This window comes from Eleutherodactylus coqui, chromosome 13, assembly GCF_035609145.1.
Source record: "Eleutherodactylus coqui strain aEleCoq1 chromosome 13, aEleCoq1.hap1, whole genome shotgun sequence".
NCBI lineage: Eukaryota > Metazoa > Chordata > Amphibia > Anura > Eleutherodactylidae > Eleutherodactylus > Eleutherodactylus coqui.
This window is the reverse complement of record NC_089849.1, coordinates 59420092-59443305: the sequence shown is the minus strand read 5'-3', so window position 1 is coordinate 59443305 and position 23214 is coordinate 59420092. Positions and strand designations below refer to the sequence as shown.

General features: G+C 47.3%; 1 protein-coding gene across 3 annotated transcripts; it reads left to right on the top strand.

Annotated features, from left to right (window-relative positions):
* The first annotated feature begins 4096 nt into the window (after positions 1-4096).
* LOC136587603 (glycogenin-1-like) lies at positions 4097-22570 on the top strand. Of its 3 annotated transcripts, XM_066586296.1 has the most exons (11): positions 4097-4226; positions 8526-8605; positions 9833-9974; positions 10791-10965; positions 11915-12077; positions 13156-13282; positions 14060-14267; positions 14531-14623; positions 14908-15009; positions 19267-19380; positions 22288-22570. In XM_066586296.1, the coding sequence occupies exons 2-11, from the start codon at positions 8599-8601 to the stop codon at positions 22447-22449; spliced, it is 1293 nt and encodes a 430-aa protein (XP_066442393.1). In that variant the 5' UTR covers positions 4097-4226; positions 8526-8598; the 3' UTR covers positions 22450-22570. The 3 variants fall into 3 exon arrangements, with proteins under 3 accessions (XP_066442393.1, XP_066442394.1, XP_066442395.1); XM_066586297.1 differs by lacking the exon at positions 14908-15009; XM_066586298.1 differs by lacking the exons at positions 14908-15009; positions 19267-19380 and having other exon boundaries at positions 4100-4226.
* Positions 22571-23214: the final 644 nt, after the last annotated feature.

Sequence of the window (23214 nt, the reverse complement as noted above, 5' to 3'; positions counted from 1 at the left end):
CGATTGGATGAATGGTGTAGTAGCGCATAAAGGACAGACAGACAGACATACATTCATTTATATATATATATATAGATGACATCAGGAAGTGAGAGAATTAGACTCCGTACGTAAAATTTGGACGCTAATTCTTTCCGCTTAGAATTGAATAATCGAGTTGGGACCCATTAACTTTTCCTATTTATGACATAATCAATGCCCGTGCCAAATTACATCGGGAAGTGAGAGAATTAGATTCCGTACTACGCAAAGTTTGGATGCTAATTCTTTGGCGCATAGAATTGAATAATCGAGTTGGGACCCATTAGCTTTTCCTATTTATGACATAATCAATGCTCAATAATTTTAAGTTTCTATGACATCGGGATGTGAGAAAATTAGATTCCATATGTAAAATTTGGACGCTAATTCTTTGGTGCTTAGAATTAAATAATCGAGCTGGGACCCATTACCTTTTCCTATTTATGACATAATCAATGCTCGTGCCAAATTTCAAGTTTCTATGATATTGGGAAGTGAGAGAATTAGATTCCGTACGTAAAATTTGGACGCTAATTCTTTTGCGCTAGAAATGAATTACCAAGTTGGGACCTATTAGCTTTTCCTATTTTTGACATAATTAATGCTCGTGCCAAATTTCAAGTTTCTATGACATTGGGAAGCGAGAAAATTGGATTCCGTACGTAAAATTTGGACACTAATTCTTTGGCGCTTATAATTGAATAATCGAGTTGGGACCCATTAGCTTTTCCTATTTATGACATAATCAATGCCCATTCCAAATTACATCGTGAAGTGAGAGAATTAGATTCCGTACTACGTAAAATTTGGACGCTAATTCTTTAGCACTTAGAATTAAATAATCGAGTTGGGACCCATTAACTTTTCCTATATATGACATAATCAATGCTCGTGCCAAATTTCAAGTTTCTATGACATCGGGAAGTGATGGAATTAGATTCCGTACGTAAAATTTGGACACTAATTTTTTTTTGCGTTTAGAATTAAATAATCGAGTTGGGACCCATTAGCTTTTCCTATTTATGACATAATCAATGCTCGTGCCAAATTTCAAGTTTCTATGACATTGAGATGCGAGAAAATTAGATTCCGTACGTAAAATTTGGACGCTAATTCTTTGGCGCTTAAAATTGAATAATCGAGTTAGGACCCATTAACTTTTCCTATTTATGACATAATCAATGCTCATGCCAAATTTCAAGTTTCTACGACATCGGGAAGTGAGAGAATTAGTGGCAATGATGGAAATCAAACGATCTACGTGGGGGGGGGGCGTAACTGTCGATGGCGCTTGCACGCGCGCCATTTATCATAGCATAAATGTACTATGCCTATAATCTTCCCAGGAGTGTACTCAACAACTTCCCAAAGTTTCATGGCGATCGGATGAATGGTGTAGTAGCGCATAAAGGACAAACAGACACACACAGACAGACATACATTCAATTTTATATATATAGATATATATATGCTTATGTACACAAGATAGTACATGGCTGTAGGCGGGAAGCAGACAGTACATAATGTCATTGTGTACAAGGTGCGTGGCATGCGTTCGGGTCAGGATACTTATAGTCAGCTACTGGGCAAGACAAAAGGGTGCTTGAGTAATATATTATTTTTTTCTACAGTTCATGGATTATTTTCAGGGGGGGTTTATATTTCAAGACCCCCCCCCCCCCCCCCCGAAAATCTCTGCCACAGGAAGTCCCCTGCCACTGCTGTCACAAGCGTTAAACACTGCATTGCAAGCGTTACAACATTGCACATGTGCATGGAGCTTCATATTTTTGTGATTTCTCGCAGTCTCGCAGCGCTGGGAAATTGTGCAATTTCATGGCCAATGTGAAGGCACCCTAATACCTATATGAAGATAAACGTTTATTGGTGCCACACATAGCTTCCCCTAAATATTCTAGAACAGTTCAGCTCACAGTGCCCCTGAGTAATGAATAACAAGCTGCACTAGCCTCCTCTAGTAAATAAGGAGTCATAGGCCCCTGCACACGGGCGGAATTTCCGCCCCATACACGCCTGCATAGGGTTGCATTACAATACGTAATCCTATGCAGACGGCTGCGATTTGTCTGTGCAAAATCACGCGCAAAAAACAAATCGCGGCATGCTCTATTTCTGTGGGGATTCGCAGAGCCCCGCAGAGAAATGTCACTCCCCGGCTGCCGGCTCTGGTCTGCGCATGCGCCGGCTGCCGGCACATGAGCGATCACTTTGCGCTGCCAGCAGAGGATGCAGAAGACAAGCGGGGTGTCCCGTAGCGCCCAGCTGTTTTACAGCCGAGTGGTCTGTGCAGGGTACAGAGAACAGAGCTGGACCTGTCATCAGGGAGCAGGATACAGCTGAAACCACAGTATCAGCCTTAGGCCGCCTGCAGAGGAGCGGGTTGGATCCGGCAGCGAGAATTCTCGCCGCGGGACCCGACCTGAGCGCCTGCAGAGACGAGCGCGTACTCACCCGCGCCCGGCGGCCCCGACTCTTTCATGCGCCGGCTGCCCGGCAGCCGGCGCATGCGCAGACCGGAGCCGGCGGCCGGGTGAGTGAGGTATCTGTGCGAGGCTCTGCGAGCCCCACACAAAAATAGGACATGCCGCGGTTTGTTTGCCGCGCGAGATTTCGTGCGGCCAAACTGCGTCCGTCTGCATAGGATGTGTATTGTAATGCACTCCTATGCAGGCTTTGAGCGGCGGAAATCCCGCCGCGGGATTTCCGCCCGTGTGCAGGCGGCCTTATTCCGCTGTGAATCCCTGATAAGGCTCATCGTTGTCTTTTAGCATGCTGAAAGACAGCGATGAGCGATGGCATAAGGAAAGCTAAACGATGTCAGTGCAGTTACACACAACGATTATCGCTAAAAAGACGGCTTTTGAGCGAATTTTGAGTGATAATCGTTGTGTCTAAATGGGCCTTTAGTTACTGGCCGAGACAGTGACTCACCGGCTGGGTTGTAACTCTGCAGCCAGCCTGGGACACCTGTCTGTCACCGGCACTAGCCACCTCCCGGTCATTGCAGCCCTCCCACCCTAACCACAGCCGGGTACAAGGACAAAGCAACAAGACGCTCCCTCGTTATTGTGGCGCCATACAATAGACCACCAATAAATTAGGCCGGCTTCACATGGGCCAGATTTACGCGCTGCAAGATGCACACATTTTGCACAGATATGAACCCCATTCTTTTGCGTGGGGTCATACACATGGGCGAGTTTTTCCTGCATTGCGATTTGGGGAAAATCACAGTACGTCCTATCTTTTGGTGTGCCCTCACATCCCATCTTGTATTGTTGTCAATGGCGCCGGCGGCAGCAGCAGCGCACCACATGCTAGGTGCACACGTTTGCAATATGATGTCTCTCCATTGAAAACAATGGGAGTAACTCCTCACAGCCACACCGGAGGATCACTACTTCCCCGAAGTGATGTGAGGCGGTTTTGATATAAAAATCCTCGCATGTTGGCGTTATTTCAGGCCGTGATTCACAACCCAATATCGCACTCGCCCGTGTGAAGGTAGCCTGACCCTTTCTATGCTTTTCCAAAATGGCGGCCTGCCAACTTGCCTATACTATAGTGCCCTCTGAAGTGTGCCTGAACACCCCCAAACCGGTCCAGCTAAAGTGTGCCCCCCAATGCCAGTCAGAATGCCCCAAGGAGCCGGAGGGCCACCCCTGGGGTCTAGTCACAGGCAGCAGCTTCGCCACAACTTGACACCATTATGGATGTGGTAGAGGTAAAAAACACACCAAAAACCCGGATAAACTAGCAAAACCTTTATTCCATTTTTTAACGTGGTTTTAGCGGCACCGACTGAACACACCGGTCATTTCCTACTATTGTTTCTATGGCCACCAGAGACCACCCTGAAGGGACTGAATGGAGGGCGAGAGCAGCGGTTGCCCGTAGCAACCAGTCACATCTCTGCTTCCATTTTTCATAGGACCTCTGGGAAAAAAATTGTGAGGGGAAATGTGACCGGCTGCCCCCCTTCCCAATGCCTGCAGCCAGCCGGTGATTGCACAGCTGCTGGGCTACTAGTGGGAGGCGCCTTTAAATAACGGCTCCCGCCTCCCTGCAGCTCCACGCCGAGACGTCAGAGAACCGGGGAGAGCCGTGTGACCGGCGCCGTGCTGTCACCGTCCCCGCCAGGAAGCCTGACGACAAGGGCAGCTGGAGGACTCGTCACTGAGCAGGTCTCCCGGACTAATGGCGCCGTGTACTGTGCCCCGTCCCCCGCTGCTGGTGGACTCTAGAGCTCATGTGCTGCGGGGAGTCCCGGCATACAGGCGCTATACACTGCAGCGTGTGTGACCGTGCAGACAGGAGGGCAGCCCCTCACAGTGCACGCCGAGTCCAGGCAGGGTTACCTGGGGGGCAGAAAGTGCACGCCGAGTCCAGGCAGGGTTACCTGGGGGGCAGAAAGTGCACGCCGAGTCCAGGCAGGGTTACCTGGGGGGCAGAGGGGGGCTGTTTGTTTTCTCTAACATTTTCCTTATACTTGACATATATATTTATTATTTTTGTTCTTCATTGCTACAGTGCATACGGCTGCCGCGGGGCGCCGCAGAGTGCAGGCTGCCGCGGGGCGCCGCAGAGTGCAGGCTGCCGCGGGGCGCCGCAGAGTGCAGGCTGCCGCGGGGCGCCGCAGAGTGCAGGCTGCCGCGGGGCGCCGCAGAGTGCAGGCTGCCGCGGGGCGCCGCAGAGTGCAGGCTGCCGCGGGGCGCCGCAGGCTGCCGCGGGGCGCCGCAGAGTGCAGGCTGCCGCGGGGCGCCGCAGGCTGCCGCGGGGCGCCGCAGAGTGCAGGCTGCCGCGGGGCGCCGCAGAGTGCAGGCTGCCGCGGGGCGCCGCAGAGTGCAGGCTGCCGCGGGGCGCCGCAGAGTGCGGGCCGCTGCAGTACTTTGCATTTCTTAGGCATCAATGCAATTCTATAGAAATCTCACGATTTGTAAGGTAAAATTTTTAAAGGGGGGAGGAGCTTTCATTAAGACACCCCCCCCCCCTTCCTCGTTGTGATGAGGTGCACAAAAATAGAACAGAAAGTGCTTTAAATTTGTGGCATTAAAGCCCCATGTGAGCGCATGTCCACTCGGTCCCATTGTAATCGTTGGCGTTGTTCCGTGGTTAGAGCCTCAGGCCTCTCTCTCATCTGCTGTCGGCAGACCGCCACGAATTTGATCACTGCGTTCTGCTGCGATTTTCCTTCTGTCTTCGGACGCCGGTTCCTGCCTAGGCTGCATCAAAACTCGCTGTCCGATCATTCTGATGAGTGTAGTACATTAATTGCGCTAAAGTTGAGCAGACAGTGCTCGGAAATTGGCTCTAAGTGTTGGGTGGCAGCTGCCAGGCTGCACCTGCTGGCAACTAGCGCTATTGCACGTGTTAATGGTGTATAATGGCGCTAATTGCTAGGATGCCTGTATGCGCAGCCTGGTGATGATTGGTAAACCACTAGCAGTAACAGCACTCATTTAATAGTGCCTTTTGGGTTCTGCCATACTGGCACTTATGGGTTTTCCCAACAACTGTCAGGTGACGCCCGTGAGCGCAGATGCCGCCCTGGCAATGAATTGTTGGGAGCGCTTGCATGGGCAGAAATGCGCTTCGCTGACAAGTTAGGGGGAGTGAAGGTCTTTGGCAGATGTCTTTAGACCCCCTCCCTGATGCTTACCGTTCGGCTACGGAGTTCACCGAACACAAGCAGTCTGAGTGAAGTCGCTGCTGCGGTCTCTTGTAGTTGCCTGCAAGCGCACACCTAGGCGTTGCCGGACATCGACGGTGAAATGCTGACTATTTTTCGGTGAGCTGAAGCGACTAGTGAACGAAGTCCCGCTGGTCACCCGGTTGGTGCCCGGGTTTGTACAGAACTCTCGCTTATTTTTGCTTTCTCGTGTAACTGTTTGGCCCATAGTTGTCCCTTGTAAAGCCACACCTTCTAATGCAGCGCCCTACTGTGAACTCCTTTTGCTGAGCGGCTTTATCTTGTAAGGAGCGGCTGATGTGACCTGTAGACCTGCCAAGGAGGTGCTAAGACATAGCGAAGGGGTGGTCTTGCCTAAAGGAGTCCATCCTGGTGGCCGCTTCTCTCTTGGTTACATTCACCTAGGACATGTAGATTTTTTCTTCTCTCCTACTATGAGCCGTCTGCCTATGTGGGGGGTAAAGTCCTTGTGAATAGCCTATTATGCCATTTACGGATTTGTTTGCTGTCTGTGGAGTAAGTAGACTGACAGTGCACCTGTCTGTATGGGCCTTTAACCCCTTCACACCCCAGGATGTATGCTTATGTCTTGGGCATGCAGGAGCAGGAACCGGCTGTCTGACAGCTTATACTTCCCACAACAGCAGTTATCGGTACTGATCACTTAAATGCCCTCATTGGTGTTCAGGAGGACCTCAGGCTGCCATGACTGCCGAACTTTCGATCACTCATATCTTGATCGTTAAAGTCCCCAATGGGGACTGACAAAATTGTTAACTCTTTCCAATCCAATTTGTATCCTGGTTTTCCTAGGGGGCTTACTCTTTTTCTGCCATTATACAACAGCGCTATCTGCTGGCTAAAGCCAGTACTGCATGAGGTGACACATTGGATAGGCTCAGACAGCAGAGAGGCTGGCAATATACAGTAAGAGAACCCCGACGGACATCTTCCAACATTGAAGCTGTACAGCCTTAAATCTTAATGTCTTTAGATGGCAGACAGTGGATTGGAATGGGTTAATCCATAATCTTCAGTTTCACGCTGCGCATTGTGAGACTCGCAAAACTTGTGCAAATATGAACCCCATTCTTTTGAATGGAGTCTTGTACATGAGCTATGTTTTCTCGAATTGCAGTGTCAGAGTGGGGGTGGAATCGTGGTATGTCCTAGCTTTCCCCTGTGTGTAGGTAGCCTTAGTCCTCCTTCCCACGGGTGGATTTGCATTGTGAAATCCGGAGCGAGATTCCGCCTGCCGCTTAGGACCGCTCTTGTCTGTCTGTCTAGTGCAGTGGGTCGGAGGATATCGGTGGCAGGGTAGGAAGTACTGGTACTAGCTGCAGCCCCATTGAAATCAGTGGGAGAGCCGCGCTGCTATGACACTTCCTGCTTCTCTGGACAGCACGGTCCTGACCAGCAGAGAAGCAAGAAGTGCCGTAGCAGCGCGGCTCTCCAACTGACTTCAAAGGGACTGAAGCTACACTGGACAGCGGGCTGGACAATCTAATGGATGTTTGGGTCCCAGGCGAAAGACATCCTATTCAGAGGATAGGTCTTCAGTGAAGGAGGGCGCACAGACCTTTTAGAGGGAATCTGTCAGCCCAAACTGCATACAGCATGTTATAGAGCATGAAGGGGGGGGGGGGGGGGGGGTGAAAACGGTACTGTGCGACGGTGACCTGCCGGGTCCATCTGCACTAGAAATGATGGTGACAGCAAGTACGCGCAGGCGCCACTACTGACTGGACTAAACTCTATACACTGCTAGTGCTGGAGGTAATAAATGCCACCCCCTGTAGATGGGCTAGCTGACCTCATTAGCATGTCGGTAAGGGGGTTTCTGAAACATTTAAAATAAATAAAATATTCACTGGCTCAGAAAATGGAAAATAAAAATCTGTACTTTCTGCTCCGGCTGTTCCTTGTCCAGTGCTGGAGCTGCTGTTCCCACTATTTGTGCTCCTAACCACTCAGCCAGCCTGGGACTGGCTGAGTGGTCAGGGAGCAGGATATATAATACATGTTTCTGAGCCACTGAATTTCATTAGTCTGGTATTCTATTCGGCCAAAGGTCTTCAGGACCCTCAGACCAGTGCAATAACCTCCAGCCTCCTACCAGCCATTCATGCTCTGTTTATCCTTCACATAGGAAACTGCAAAGGAATCCACTGTTTCCACTGAGATAATAGCTGACTCTGTTTACCAACAGGTGTTGATGGCTGGAAATATCAGACCTCTTCCTCTTCCCACTAGTTTTGACATGTTAAGCGGACACATTGGTGATAGTCCAGAAGTTGTGGCCCCCACTGAACTGAACCATTCTAGTCCCAGCTGGTATTAAGGAGATGCTGGTCTTGCTCTTGGCACATGAATGCCAACTATGGCGATTGCCAGGACTGTTATGCTAGGGACTTGCCCTCTATGGAGAAGTGACACCCTGCTAATGCAGGGCGGGGTACAGGATCTTTTGGATGCCAGCTTTGTTTGGCTGCAAAGTGTTCTCTGCTGTAAGCCTATGACGGCGCAGAGGTGCCAACAGCTACCGTCCCCTCCCAAGTGTCCCCACACTGATGGCTCATGACTGCTAAACCACGTCTAGCAGATATAGCTATATGTGGCACATCAGCACCCCAAAATGCCACACTAGTAAAACGGGTTCTGCATCCAGCCTCGTATGCCCACTCACTGGTAATGATTTACAGAATGGAATTTCGCACAGAAAAGTAGAAAACTGTCATGTGACCTTGAGATGAATGCCATTTGTCATTAACCCTTGTATGACTTTTTGTTTTAGACATTCGATCGGATTCCTATATGTTGCCTGGTGGGATATATTTCTGCAGTTACTGATTCCTAGACTCCACAGCATGCCTGGTAAGTGTTCCGTCACTAGTCTGGGAGTGGATGTTTGATCAGGCTGGGTGTACACATGCAGGTTTTGGCACAAGTCAGATGGTCATCCTGATGGAGTGTAAATGGCAGCTTGGCCCTATTTCTCATTAACAGACGTCTTATTAGGGTAGGAATAAAGTTTATAGAAAACAAGCTGCCTGTACAAGCAAGTATTTATTTTTGCATGATGAAGTATTGGGTTACCTTTCTAATCCCTTTATACTCATTTATTTATTTATTTATTTATTTATTTTCAAAGACATTTAAATTTTTTTCAATTTTCTGTTGTCATTTTGTGCGCGCAATAACTTTTTTATTTTTCCGTCGACATAGTTCAGCAAGGGCTCATTTTTTGCGTGCTGTCCTGTAGTTTCTTATAGTACCAATTTGGAATACATATGACTTTTTGATCGTTTTATTGCGTTTTTTCTGGGAGACAGGGTAACTAAAAAAAGTGTATTTTTGGCGTTCTTTATTTTTTCTTTCGGACGACGTTCACCGTGTGGGAAAAATAATGCGCTACTTTGATAGATCGGACTTTTATGGACATGGCGATACCAAATACATATTTTTAATTTATGATTTAGATTTTTTTAATAGATATGGTAAAAGGGGGGTGATTTAAACTTGCAACTTTTTTTTTTTTTAATTAAAAAAAACTTTATAGATTTTTATTTTTTTTTTACATTGCTTTGATGTCCCCCTGGGGGACTTTAACATGCGATGCTTTGATCGCTCCTGCAGTATGACGTAATGCTATAGCATTACGTCATACTGCTTTTTCACAGGCAGCCTATGAAGCCACCACACGGGGATGGCTTCATAGGCAGTCTGTTAAGGCAGCCCTGGGGCCTTTCATTAGGCCCCCGGCTGCCATGACACCTGCACGGCTCCCCCGATCTCACCGCGGGGGGGTCGTGTGGGACCCCCAAACATCGTTCGGGGGATTTAAATGCCGCTGTCAGAATTGACAGTGGCATTTAAATGGTTAACAGCCGCGATCGGCCGCTCGCGGCTATTGCCCACGGGTGTCAGCTGTTATAAACAGCTGACGCCCGCACTGTATGAAGAGAGGTTGCCACGCAACCTCTCTTCATACATACCCCGCCGCTCCATGACTTGCCTATACGTCATGGAGCAGGAAGGGGTTAAATGAGTTGATTATGTGATTCCCCACAGTGTTTAATATTTTATGGCTTTATTTTCCAGTCACAGACCAAGCATTTGTGACCCTTTCCACAAACGACGTATACTGTCAAGGTGCGTTGGTTTTGGGGAAGTCGTTAAGGAACCATGAAACCTCCCGGCAGCTGGTAGTAATGATTACACCTCAAGTCTCCAGTCATATGAGGTAAGACCAGGCATACACAGAGTATTATTACACAAGCTTTTCTCCCCCTCTAAGTGCAGGCAGAGCTATGCTGATTGCGGACGGCATCTGAACTTGCAGCGTGATTGAACAGACAAGGTGCCAGATGCAATCGAGTTTCTCTGCTTGTGTTTAGCGGCGACGAGCTGCTCTGTAATGGCGGCCAAAGACTTGCCCTAATCAGATGAGCAGTCATGTGACTTCATTATCAGAATATTTGTCTTGAAAGGGGCTGTAAACTATTAATGGCCTGTTCTTAGAATAGGCCATCAATGCTAGATTGGTGGGGGTCTGCCACTCGGGACCCCTGATCAGCTGTATGTCAGGTCAGTGCACCCATGCACTCTACTGACTTTGCAGGAAGCAAACTGCTCTGCTCTCACTGCAGTGGCCAGACTTGGTATTACAAGCAATGTTCCCATTCACTTTGATGGAAACGCTGCATGTAATACCAAGTCTGGTCACTGCAGTGATAATCTGCTCAGTGCACTAGCCTGGTGAACATTTAATCAGCAGCAATCCTGGGCATCGGACCCACTATTAATGGTCTGGCCTGTGGATAAGGCCATCAATAGTGTTAAAGGCACTGTTCAGTTGTAAAGGGGCGTTCTGGATAACACATGTACTGTTATGGTCAGTGTAGTGCCTGAGATTCCTGGATAACACTAGAGAAAAGCCTTGTTCTTCCTCAGGCACAATACTAGGCATAACACATCAGTTCTGCCCAAAGTGCTCCATAATTCAAGCATGTTAAAGGAACAGCAGTCATTAATCAGTCTCAATATATTCTGTTTTAAGGACAAGTCTTGGTAAAGTTTTTGATGAAGTCTTGGAGGTGGACCTTCTAGACAGTGCTGATTCGGTGCGGTTGCTATTACTCAAACGTCCAGAGCTTGGGGTGACCTTTACCAAAATTCAGTGCTGGACGCTCACACAGTATACGAAGTGTGTGTATATGGATGCTGACACAATTGTAAGTGCACTCTTACTACCTGGTATTCGATGTTGGTGTGTTCATGTACTTTGTAAACTGCCCTTTTTTCCAAGGGGTTTTAGCCCCTTCACAATATGTACAGCAAGTGTCAGGTTGCAAAGTATGGAGCGGGCTCAGCTCCAATCCATATGTGGAAAGTGCTATAAAACACAGCTGATGCCTGGTCATTGAACTAGTTAAATGCCACGATCAGTGATGACCATAGCATTTATATGGTGAGATGGAGGGAGGTCCATCTGTCCCATGAGCATGTATCCTCTTTCCTTGGACATGATTGTGGGGTGCCTTTAGGATTGACACGGTAGCCTGGGATCTAGTGAAGGCCCCCATGCCTACAATGGATTTCTGCCCACTAAGCCCTGCTTGTCACAGTATATTGTATAAGCAATCAGACTATTTCAGGTTCCCTAACAGGACTAAGGGGAAAAAGGTTTTGGTTTTGTTAACAAATCTTAAGTTAAAAAAAAAAAAAAAAAATCCCAGTCTAAAGTCAACAGAAACAGAATTGGTAGCATTGCATCTGTAAAGTCTGCTCAATTAAAAATACCCCAAAATGGTGCTAATGGCAATTATATCTTGCCCCACACAACCTTCACAGCGTCATCAATTGGATGGAAAAAGTTATGGGAGACGAAAGTCAAAGTGTATTTTAAAGCAGTGAGACCTCACGTTAGGATCACTATAATCAGACTGGCCCACAGGATTAAGATAACACATCAAGCTTCTCAATACTATGTAATACATCAAATGGTGCTGTCAGATAATGACTTGGTGTGTGTGTCATGTTATCGAGGAAATCATGAATTTTTGAAAGCAGCAATTAAAAAAAGAAAAACGCTGAAAAGGCAAAATAAAAAGCTAGTGGACAGGGTTTAATAGGACCAGATTGTATTAAAGCATGACTGTTACTTTTTTGTGCATTTAACAGGCTCTTCGTAATATTGATGAATTATTTGATCGGGAAGAACTTTCAGCTGCTCCTGATTCTGGCTGGCCTGACTGTTTTAACAGTGGAGTATTTGTCTTTAGACCTTCACTGGACACTTTCAAGTACATTCTACAGTATGCAAGAGACCATGGCAGCTTTGATGGTAAGGCTTATTTCAGTACAAATGTTCTCTGACTACAGTATGCAACGGTAAACAAGAGGGTATCATCTACGTCTAGAGGAAAAAGGGCTTCATCACCAACATAGAAGGGGGTTCTTTACTGTAAGCGGTGAGACTGTGGAACTCTCTGCCCGAGGATGCGGTGATGGCAAAATTGATGGCGTTTCTAGAGCGCTACGACATTACAGGATATAGACTATAAATAATCAACAGGGTTGTTCAGGGTCTTGGAGTCAGGTAGGAAGTTTCAAAATGTCGATCCAGGAATTATTCTGCCTGCTATTATGGAGTCGGGAAGGAATTCTTTTCCCCCAATAGCCTAAATTGACTTCTGCCTCACTGGGAATTTATTTTTTTTTACCTTCCTCTGGATCAACAAGGAGGGGGGGGGGAAATAGTCTGAACAAGATGGACATTGTCTCCCTTCAGCCTAGACAAACTCTATAGCTAAGCTGTACCTAGAGCATGTATGTTGGTGGAAATAAAAAATGTGCACTTAGGATACAGCCACAGAAAAATATCAAATGTCTCTATATTCTACAACAAAAATGCAACTTTCACACTTTGCAGAGCAAATGGTCACAGGGGATTGAGGTTTTTGTGTTGTCGTTTCATTCCACTGTAAAATCTTGAGCGTTAGGGTGCATTCAGACGACTGTATATCAGCTGGGTTTCCACGCCCAACCGATATACATAGTCTTTCTCTGCAGGGGGAAGAGGCTGGAGCAGTGCTCTGAGCTCCTGCCTCCTCTCCACCCCCCACCCCCCTGCACTATCTTCAATGAGGAGAGGCAGGATGGGGGCAGAGCTAATTCCTGGAACTTTGCCCCACCCCCATTCTGCCTCCTCTGATTGCAAATAGTGCAGAGGGGTGGAGAGGAGGCAGAGGGGGCGGGAGCTCAGTGCACTGCTGCCTCCTCCCCCTGCAGAGAGAAACGCCGTATATCGGCTGGGCGTGAAAACCCGGCCGATATACGGTCGTCTGAATGCACCCTTATGCTGTATGCAGCCATACCCATCTGCTGTTGAGCTTGTTATAAGATTTCCAATTACTTTTCAGGTGGTGACCAGGGCCTGCTAAACAGCTTCTTCAGTAACTGGGCGACAGCAGACATCAGCAAACATTTGCCTTTCATCTATAACTTGAGCATAAGTTCTGTTTACACTTATATACCTGCCTTTAAACAGTAAGTACCAATGTTCTGACTGATACTGCTTATCAGGTGCGACAGAGCTGATTGTGTTGTATGGCACAACTCTCTATCCCTTACAATTTTTGATTGTTTATGGGCTCAAACCTTGAGCTTATAGCTGATTATATTCTTATTACCTCCACCCCTGGAAAATTTGGAGAGGTAAGAAACAGTGGTCAGGTCCAGCCTTATTTGTGAGGGGTGTCGGCTCATCCTTTGCACTGGAGTGTCAGGGAGACTCGGTGATCTGCACGTTGATGTTGGACAGAAGTATGTTTGGAGAACACAAATGTCTATTCATCGGGACTATAAAAATATGTAATGTGGCAAATTGCAAAATCTATGGCTGATCGCCCCCCCCCCCCAACCACATGTGATATTGAAATGGCCATACTGCTCTCCCATATTTGGATATGAATGACTATGAAGCTGGTGGGCTGCGGTTCTTTGCAGATTCAGTGGCTGGGAGCTGCTGTGCAGGGAATAACTGCAGGGTGCATAGCAGTAAGCCAGCACTATAGACCACTTTTCAGGATCATGGATGTCTCGGAGGTTAGATTTATACCAATTAAGGAAATGGCACATTCTAGTAATATACTGCCATATCCCTCTACAAGATGGGCATGGACCTTTTTAAGTGATAAGATGATGAATTCAGTGACAATGGGTATCCCATTTAAAAATTATTTATATTTTTTTTCTTCCAATGCTAAATCGTATTAAAACTGTGTGTCTCAAACCTATATAAAATTCAAATTTTCTCTATTCTAGGTTTGGGTCAGAGGCAAAGGTGGTTCATTTTATAGGTACACCAAAGCCCTGGAATTGTAAATATAACCCACAAACTAAATGCATTGTAGAGGAGGAATCACTTAGTGGAAATCAGCACCTTTTATTCCTCGTACACTGGTGGGAGATCTACACTACTGATATCTTGCCTTTATTAACGGAACAGGAGGGGCTTGACTGCACAAACAAGGTAAATCCACGTGGTGTACTGCTCTGCTTTGAGCTGAGCCATTGTAGAACGTGGGCATTTTGTTTTGCCTCCTGATGACCATAACTTTCTTTTTTTTGATGTAGTTGTATGAAGGTTCTAGTGTTTGTCTTGTTTTAGCATTCTCGCCTTCCCTTTTCAGTGCTAGGTTGGATAGTTTTACATCCCTTCTACCCCCCCCCCCCCCCCCTCCACATAAGTTTTCAAAAGTGCTATACGCATTAATGACCTGCTATTTTCTGCAGCATCAATTTGGAAGAATTGAACTTCAGATGAAGTGTGACAATGTGTCCTCTGACTGCGCCAAGGAAGATCATTCGGACAGTCCAAGCAACACTGTAAGTTCTTGTGTGTGTTTTGCACAAAGGAATTGCATGAAATTCTGATGTGTAATCCGGACAGCTATAATGTTTACCGAATGCCTTTTTTTGTTAGCAAGTGGAAAAATTCTTCAAGAACTCCTATTTATCGTATGCCCTTCTGGGCACCCTACTGTGTCACACATATGAGCTGGGTTAATACAATGGGACACGTCTATGAAATAGGCCGGTGATGTAATGCTGTATTGTGCTTAACATATTCAACACCTGCAGGAATTTTATGTTTTGCGACCTTATGACAGATTTTGAAGAGCTGCATCCAAGAAACCTTGACTGTTGCGTCAGAATGTTATGAGACTATTACTGCGCCAGCTGATCTGGCAAACGATGATGGCTTGGATGTGGTAAGAAGAGACTCTTGGGACACACTGATTAATATATTGCAAAGGAGAAGCTCCAGGGCAACTTGTATTTAATACAACACTGCAGTTATATGCTCACTGTTGGATTATATATAGGTAGTGCAACACTCCTCCACAAGAGAATTGCACCATCTGGTTACTGTGGTGTCCTGTCACCAATAGTGGTGTTTTCCAGATCTCTAGAAACTGGTATGTGGCCTGGCTTGTTCATCTCAAACACGTCTCTTTCCACCAGTTCTTGGTCTGTCCTGCACTACTGTGAGAAGATTACTGCATTTGTGCATATAGAGAACAGGACACTGCAGCACCTTTTAGGATAAAATTTCACTTTACTTTTGGCCTAATGTCCACAGGCACTCATTGATTCTGCATGGGGAATCCCACAGAATCCACTGGCAACCCTGCTAACCTGTCCATGTATTCCGTACTGAGGAAGTGCTGGCCAGCACACATACGCTGTACAGTGATTTTGTTTTAAATCTTGCTTTCTCCGCGGCCCGACCGCAAATCGGACGGGTTCCATTGACTTCAATGGAAACAGTCCATGTGGGAACCGCACTAAAATGGAGCATGCTGCAACTTTTGTTTTCCGCTTACAGAATCCAGAAAACAAATCTGCATGTGTAAATTGAAGTGCGGATGCCCATGCTTCCCTATGGGTGGCTTGAAATGCTTATCTTCCGCGTGAATGCCCTTGGACATTGGGCCTTCATCCTATTTACAAATAGTAAGGTAAAGCATATAAATTTACACAACCAGCAGCCCAATGTCAATCCAACCAGTTTCCTGCTTCATTGGGTGATGCCACTGGAGTAAACTAAACTGGTCGGGATGGTTGAGTTCTGTGGAAACTACCCTGTATGCACAGAATGAATGCAGGGCTGTGTTTAAGAGCTGCCCTTCCTTCTTGCTTGCAGACCCATCCGCGGGCATTCAGTAATCCACTGGTCTGCTGGGCAACTGTGGGATTTGAAGTTTTCCACAGGTTAATATTGGAATGTGCCCACAGTGTCTTGAAACTTAATATTAAATTACCAAGTGCAGAATCTTTCTTAATACTTATTAAAAGGTTTGTCTATCGGTATTGAAGATCAGCTCCATTCCAGTGAAGGCCATAAATAAGTGTCTCTTCTAATCTCAAATAACCCCTTTAATCTGGCGTACAGTACGGTGTAAGGGTGAGGAGAGGAATGCTGTAAAGTAAGAATGCTTTCAAAAAATGGTAATGGGTAATATTTTGTCAATTAACAAAATGAAAGTGAACAAAAGCAAAATCCAAATTAAATCAATATTTGTGACCGTCCTCTACCTTCAAAACTGCATCAATTCTTCTAGGTACTCTTGCAGAAGTCTGGGATTTAGTAGGATTGTAGTCAGGTGTATGAGTAACCAATTATACCAAACAGGTGATCCTCATTTTCATATGTAGGTTGAAACTGCTGTGTAGGAAGCTTAATGGCTCTTTCCCATGACTGTAGGCTTTTTTTTTTTTCTCTTGTACACGGAGGCCGCAATGCCGTTGCCTTCCCTTCCCTCCCTCGCCGGCTCACCTCCTCCCCTTCCCTCCCTCGCCGGCTCACCTCCTCCCCTTCCCTCCCTCGCCGGCTCACCTCCTCCCCTTCCCTCCCTCGCCGGCTCACCTCCTCCCCTTCCCTCCCTCGCCGGCTCACCTCCTCCCCTTCCCTCCCTCGCCGGCTCACCTCCTCCCCTTCCCTCCCTCGCCGGCTCACCTCCTCCCCTTCCCTCCCTCGCCGGCTCACCTCCTCCCCTTCCCTCCCTCGCCGGCTCACCTCCTCCCCTTCCCTCCCTCGCCGGCTCACCTCCTCCCCTTCCCTCCCTCGCCGGCTCACCTCCTCCCCTTCCCTCCCTCGCCGGCTCACCTCCTCCCCTTCCCTCCCTCGCCGGCTCACCTCCTCCCCTTCCCTCCCTCGCCGGCTCACCTCCTCTCCTTCCCTCCCTCGCCGGCTCACCTCCTCTCCTTCCCTCCCTCGCCGGCTCACCTCCTCTCCTTCCCTCCCTCGCCGGCTCACCTCCTCTCCTTCCCTCCCTCGCCGGCTCACCTCCTCTCCTTCCCTCCCTCGCCGGCTCACCTCCTCTCCTTCCCTCCCTCGCCGGCTCACCTCCTCTCCTTCCCTCCCTCGCCGGCTCACCTCCTCTCCTTCCCTCCCTCGCCGGCTCACCTCCTCTCCTTCCCTCCCTCGCCGGCTCACCTCCTCTCCTTCCCTCCCTCGCCGGCTCACCTCCTCTCCTTCCCTCCCTCGCCGGCTCACCTCCTCTCCTTCCCTCCCTCGCCGGCTCACCTCCTCTCCTTCCCTCCCTCGCCGGCTCACCTCCTCTCCTTCCCTCCCTCGCCGGCTCACCTCCTCTCCTTCCCTCCCTCGCCGGCTCACCTCCTCTCCTTCCCTCCCTCGCCGGCTCACCTCCTCTCCTTCCCTCCCTCGCCGGCTCACCTCCTCTCCTTCCCTCCCTCGCCGGCTCACCTCCTCTCCTTCCCTCCCTCGCCGGCTCACCTCCTCTCCTTCCCTCCAGCTGTTTGCAATTGGAGTCGGTGGGATGGGGTGGAGCTAAGCACCCACCCCTTGTCCGCAGCCAGTAATGGCAGGGGTGGAGCTTAGCTCCGCACCCTCACATGCAAACAGCCGGAGATCAGGGGGAGGGAGTTTAGCAGTTACGCTGCTAAATTCTATGCCACCTACCTTCTCCAGCCGCTGTCTTTGGTTCCTATAGGAGCCCATGTAGCGGCTGACACATTCCTGGCACAAAGATAGTTCCAGGACCATCTCTGCTGCCTGGTGTAAAAGCGCCTGGCGCTAGATGTGCCGGCTCGGTGCTTTTACACTGCAGGAATATGCTTGTGGGATCTGATGCATTGGATTCCAATGCATCAGATGGTAGTGTGTATCAGCCAACCGATATACGTTCATGTGAATAAGCTGTATGTGTGAGGAACAGTCAAATTCAAAGGGGAGGTTGTGGAGGACTGTTTTCATGCCACAGGGCATTCATTCATCATGGCAAGACGGAGCTCAGCAACACAAGTTAGTTATACTGCCTCGGCAAGGTCTCTCACAGGCAAAGGCATAGCCATCAATAGTAGGAGGCGGGATGGGACTGCTTAGCTCCACCCCCTCCCAGTGCAAAGAACGAGCGGGGAGGAGAGAACAGGTGAGCCTGTGATGGGAAGTGAAAAGGGGCAAGGGCATGGTAGTCTCGGCGTATATACGCCGGGACCCATGCCGTCTAAATAGGTGCACAAACGCTTGATCACCAGTTTTAGCTCTCCCAACGTACCATATTTCGGCCGGCTGATATACGCTCGTGGGAAAGAAGCTTAAGAACGAACAAGGAGCCCTGGAAGTAATATAGCCTCCAGAGAGCCCTTAATCTCAACATCAAGTCTTACATGAAGGGACTGAAGGATTTGAGCAAACCTACATCCACAGAAGATCTGTGGCTAGTTCTCCAATATATTTTGGAAGAATCTCCCTGCAGAGTTCCTTCAAAACCCCTAGTCACACCAAAAATTGATTTGACTTAAAGGGGTTGTCCCGCGCCGAAACGGGTTTTTTTTTTTCAACACCCCCCCCCCCCCCCCCCCCCCCCCGTTCGGCGCGAGACAACCCCGATGCAGGGACGTACAGAAAGCTCACCGGAGCGCTTACCTTAATCCCCGCGCTCCGGTGACTTCTATACTTACCTGTGAAGATGGCCGCCGGGATCCTCTGCCTCCGTGGACCGCAGCTCTTCTGTGCGGTCCACTGCCGATTCCAGCCTCCTGATTGGCTGGAATCGGCACGTGACGGGGCGGAGCTACACGGAGCCCCATAGAGAACAGGAGAAGACCTGGACTGCGCAAGCGCGGCTAATTTGGCCATCGGAGGGCGAAAATTAGTCGGCACCATGGAGACGAGGACGCCAGCAACGGAGCAGGTAAGTATAAAACTTTTTATAACTTCTGTATGGCTCATAATTAATGCACAATGTATATTACAAAGTGCATTAATATGGCCATACAGAAGTGTATAGACCCACTTGCTGCCGCGGGACAACCCCTTTAAGTTTCTCTTGTTCACGCTGTATCTTGTTAGTTGACGATAAACTGACACTACTTTCTCTGAAGGCATTCTTGCTTTGCGGCGTTTGCTCTACACCTGCCTAGAACCTGCACAGTACTACATGGAATACAATGTAAAGATGGCTTGTAGAAATGGGTTATGCATCTAACTACTTTCTTTTTAGCAACCCAGTAGTAGCTCTGAGCAACGTACACTTGATGACCACCTTCATGGAGAAGACCTTCTCCCCTCCCAGCTCAGCCCTCAGCCTGTAACTGAAGAAGACTCCGTCCATATGGTATTTCCGTTGGCTCTCAATCATCACCTGCTTCTTCTGCACTCTTTCTATATATCATTTTTAATTTTCTTTGCTTTCAGAATTACTTAGATGAACTCGGCCTTGGTATCTTGCCTCTGCATTATGATTCTTTTTGTATAATTATGCTTCTTTCCATTGTAGCTCTCTCCTGTATGCAGTAACACCATGGAATAAAATAACTTAATCAGCATTACTACCATTTTAAAAAAGTTTAAGCCATATAGCCAGTATAATCACTTTGTATATACTACTTTGTTTTCAGGATCAGAACCCTCAAATCAAAGGGCCAGAGATCACTTCTGCATATCTGTTTTTCAAAGCTCCCAGCTGCCTGCTACCCTGTTTTCCTGAAAATAAGACCTAGCATGATTTTTGAGGATGCAAAATGATTTTTCAGGCTTTTTGAGGATGCTTGAAATATAAGCCCTACTCCAAAATTAAGCCCTGCTAACAGTTAATTAAAAGTCAATTTAAATAGTGTTCAGGCAGCTATACATGTAAAAAAGTTAAACCTTTTTGAACAAAAAATAATATAAGACTGTCTTAATTTCGGGGAAATGCGGTATGCAGAGAACTGAACATTGCTCTACTCAAAGAAGCTGTTCTAGGTCCCATTTGTGGAGATCCTGGCAGTCACATTGGCCAATGAGGCGGTAGTTATAGTGGGGAAAACTCCTTTAAAGATTGAATTGAAAACCAGATAATGTGTATATTCGCCATGTTTTTCTGTGTCTGGCTTCTGAGCTTTTTTGGGGGAGGGTTTGTTGTGTTTATATTCACCAACAATGCAAGGATTGGCATAACGTACTATAATGAAAAACCTTAATCTTACCAAAACTACCTACAGGTTGTGCTGATATGGTTTTTTTTTTTTAAATTTTTTTTTTTTTTTTTTATGCCTGCATGCCTTTCTAGCTGGTGTGGGGTATACTTTATTTTTTTGAATGTTCTCATTCAGCTGCTAAGTTTTTATAAACTTTTTTTTTTTTTTTTTCCTCCCCTCCCCTCCCTTCAACCCCTTATGCACACCCATACTGCAGTCCTATGGACCTGTGCGTTCAGTTCAAAAAGTATAAAACCCTGTTTCGGGGAAAAGCTGAGCTTTTGAATTCTTTCTTTTAGTGACTTTTATTGCTGCACTACAATATTGATCAAATATACCAAATTGTCAATACATATTATAACACATAGCAGCAGGATTGTTTAAATGAGTATTCCGTAAGAGTAACACTATCCATAGAATATAACTAGCTGATGGGAGTCCAACTACTGGGACCCCCACCGATCGCCAGAATGAAGGCTTCCATAACTCTGAGATACTGGTAAAATGAATTAAAGGAGATGTCCCGCGCCGAAACGGGTTTTTTTTTTTTTAAACCCCCCCCCCGTTCGGCGCGAGACAACCCCGATGCAGGGGTTAAAAAAACCACCCGCACAGCGCTTACCTGAATCCCGGCGCTCCGGTGACTTCTCTACTCACCGCTGAAGATGGCCTCTTCCTCCGTGGACCGCAGCTCTTCTGTGCGGTCCACTGCCGATTCCAGCCTCCTGATTGGCTGGAATCGGCACGTGACGGGGCGGAGCTACACGGAGCTACACGGAGCCCCATAGAGAACAGCAGAAGACCCGGACTGCGCAAGCGCGGCTAATTTGGCCATCGGAGGCCAAAAATTAGTCGGCACCATGGAGACCAGGACGCCAGCAACGGAGCAGGTAAGTAAAAAACTTTTTATAACTTCTGTATGGCTCATAATTAATGCACAATGTATATTACAAAGTGCATTATTATGGCCATACAGAAGTGTATAACCCCACTTGCTGCCTCGGGACATCTCCTTTAAGCAGCAGCACATGTGCTCGGCCACTGCTTCCTTCATTGCAATTGGAGGGCCATAAAATGGCAGAATTCAAGCACTCGACTAACTCCAGTGGTCTAATTGAGCGCTGGCCAAACATGCGCTCCCTTTATTTTGCCAGTCTCTCAGGGGTATACAGATCACCCTTTCTGGCAATTAGTGGGCCTCTCACCAAGCAGATAGTTATTCCCTATACTGTGGATGTGGGATAACGTAATCCTAAAGAATATTCCTTTTAATACACTTATATAATGAGCCATGTCTGGTATTGAATTTCTAATGACTAGTTGATATACAATGCCAGACAGAGCCCATACACAGGCTTTCTCCTACAAAAGGGGGCAGCCTTGGGGCAATCAGCTGTTCACCCTGGGTATCTCTCCCAGAAGAAACTGCTGTCCAGGCATTTCACCTGCAGTGGCTCCTCTAGTAGAAGTGTAGTATTACATGGCATCTACTCAGAAAAATGCCTGTCTTGAGCCTGCCAGAATAGTAGCAGCTTGTAGAGCGGATCACTGCTCTGGCTCATGGAGAGACCTCTATCTACAGTGTCCATATAGCCGTATGGACAGGAGCTGTCATGTGACAAACCTTTTAATGCAAGGGGCAATGTCTATATTGACCCAGATTCCTGCCCCCTGCTTTGAAGGACAAGGAAGGAAGTGTCCCACAGGCTTGCCCAATTTCCTATTTCTAGGCTCTACTTTTGCCAATAGTATGGATAGAGCACAGTCTAACTTTCCAGCTCCATACAGTAAGCATTGGGAGGCAGGAATAAGTTACCCTGCTGCATTCTACAGCCAATGCTAGTACAACCTGGATGATGAGTAATGACAAATGAGCATTTCAGGAGTACTTGGCTGTTAAGCATCTGGAGTTGCAGTTGATGCCTTATTGCACATCTCATAAATATGCTGTTTTTGTACCAAACTTTATTCTTCTACACAAATTTGAGGAGCCTGTTGTGTAGAACATACTGTGGAAACAATCATGGCTATATAACTAATGTATGAATATCTGTTTTATCCAGCCTCATGTCTCAAAGTCTGTGTCAGAATTGGCCATCCAAGAAGCTGAAGAAGTGCTGAAAGCTGAGGAAGAACGAAGGAAATGGGAAGAAGGGCATATCGATTACATGGGAAGGCATTCTTTTGATAACATCCAGAAGAAACTAGACCGGTTTTTACAGTGAGGTCTCTTCTGTTTCTAGAAGGGTGCGGTGTGCGATAACGTTTTCGTTATTTATTGTGCAGTGGCAGAATTGAATGTTGACTGACTTAACACTTTAGTCAATTAAAGTGAAAAAGAAATGACTTCTCAGATTTTCATTATTATGGTTTAGTTTTTACCAAACCTCCTAATCCTTTCTGCCTGTAATCAAACCTTAGAACATCCGAGTAATTTGAGGAAAAGCTAGGGTTTTTCCTGGGAACAAACGGCGCTGACTTTACTGGGGAACACCACAAGAACAGATGAGTATGCAAAGGGCTACCCAGATTCCATGTCTCCTAAATTTATAGGTTCCAGAACTTATTAAACGAGAACAGGTCATCAACTAGAAGCACGATAAACTAAACCATCTCCCTCCTTTACAACCAATACAGAGATGGAGGTCTGGCTTGGTCAAGAGGAGCCAAACAACCAGCCCCCTTGATTGCACAGAGGGGCTATACCATGTGACCCAGTATAAGAATCGGGCCAGAAGTGGGCATTTGCAAAAGGATTTGCGCTTTTTTGACCCATTTAAGCTGCCTGGCTATCTGCTTGTTTTCAAGACTAGATTGGCACTGCTCTGATGGTAAACTAGCAGAAAAAGCAGCTTGGCAACCATTACACCATACTTCTACAACTGTGAAACATTGTGCTGATCTCTGACAACATTTGGATAAGGCCTCGTTCAGACGAGCGCTGTCTGCACGCATTAAAGGCGCGCACAGGATGCGCTTCTACAGGAACC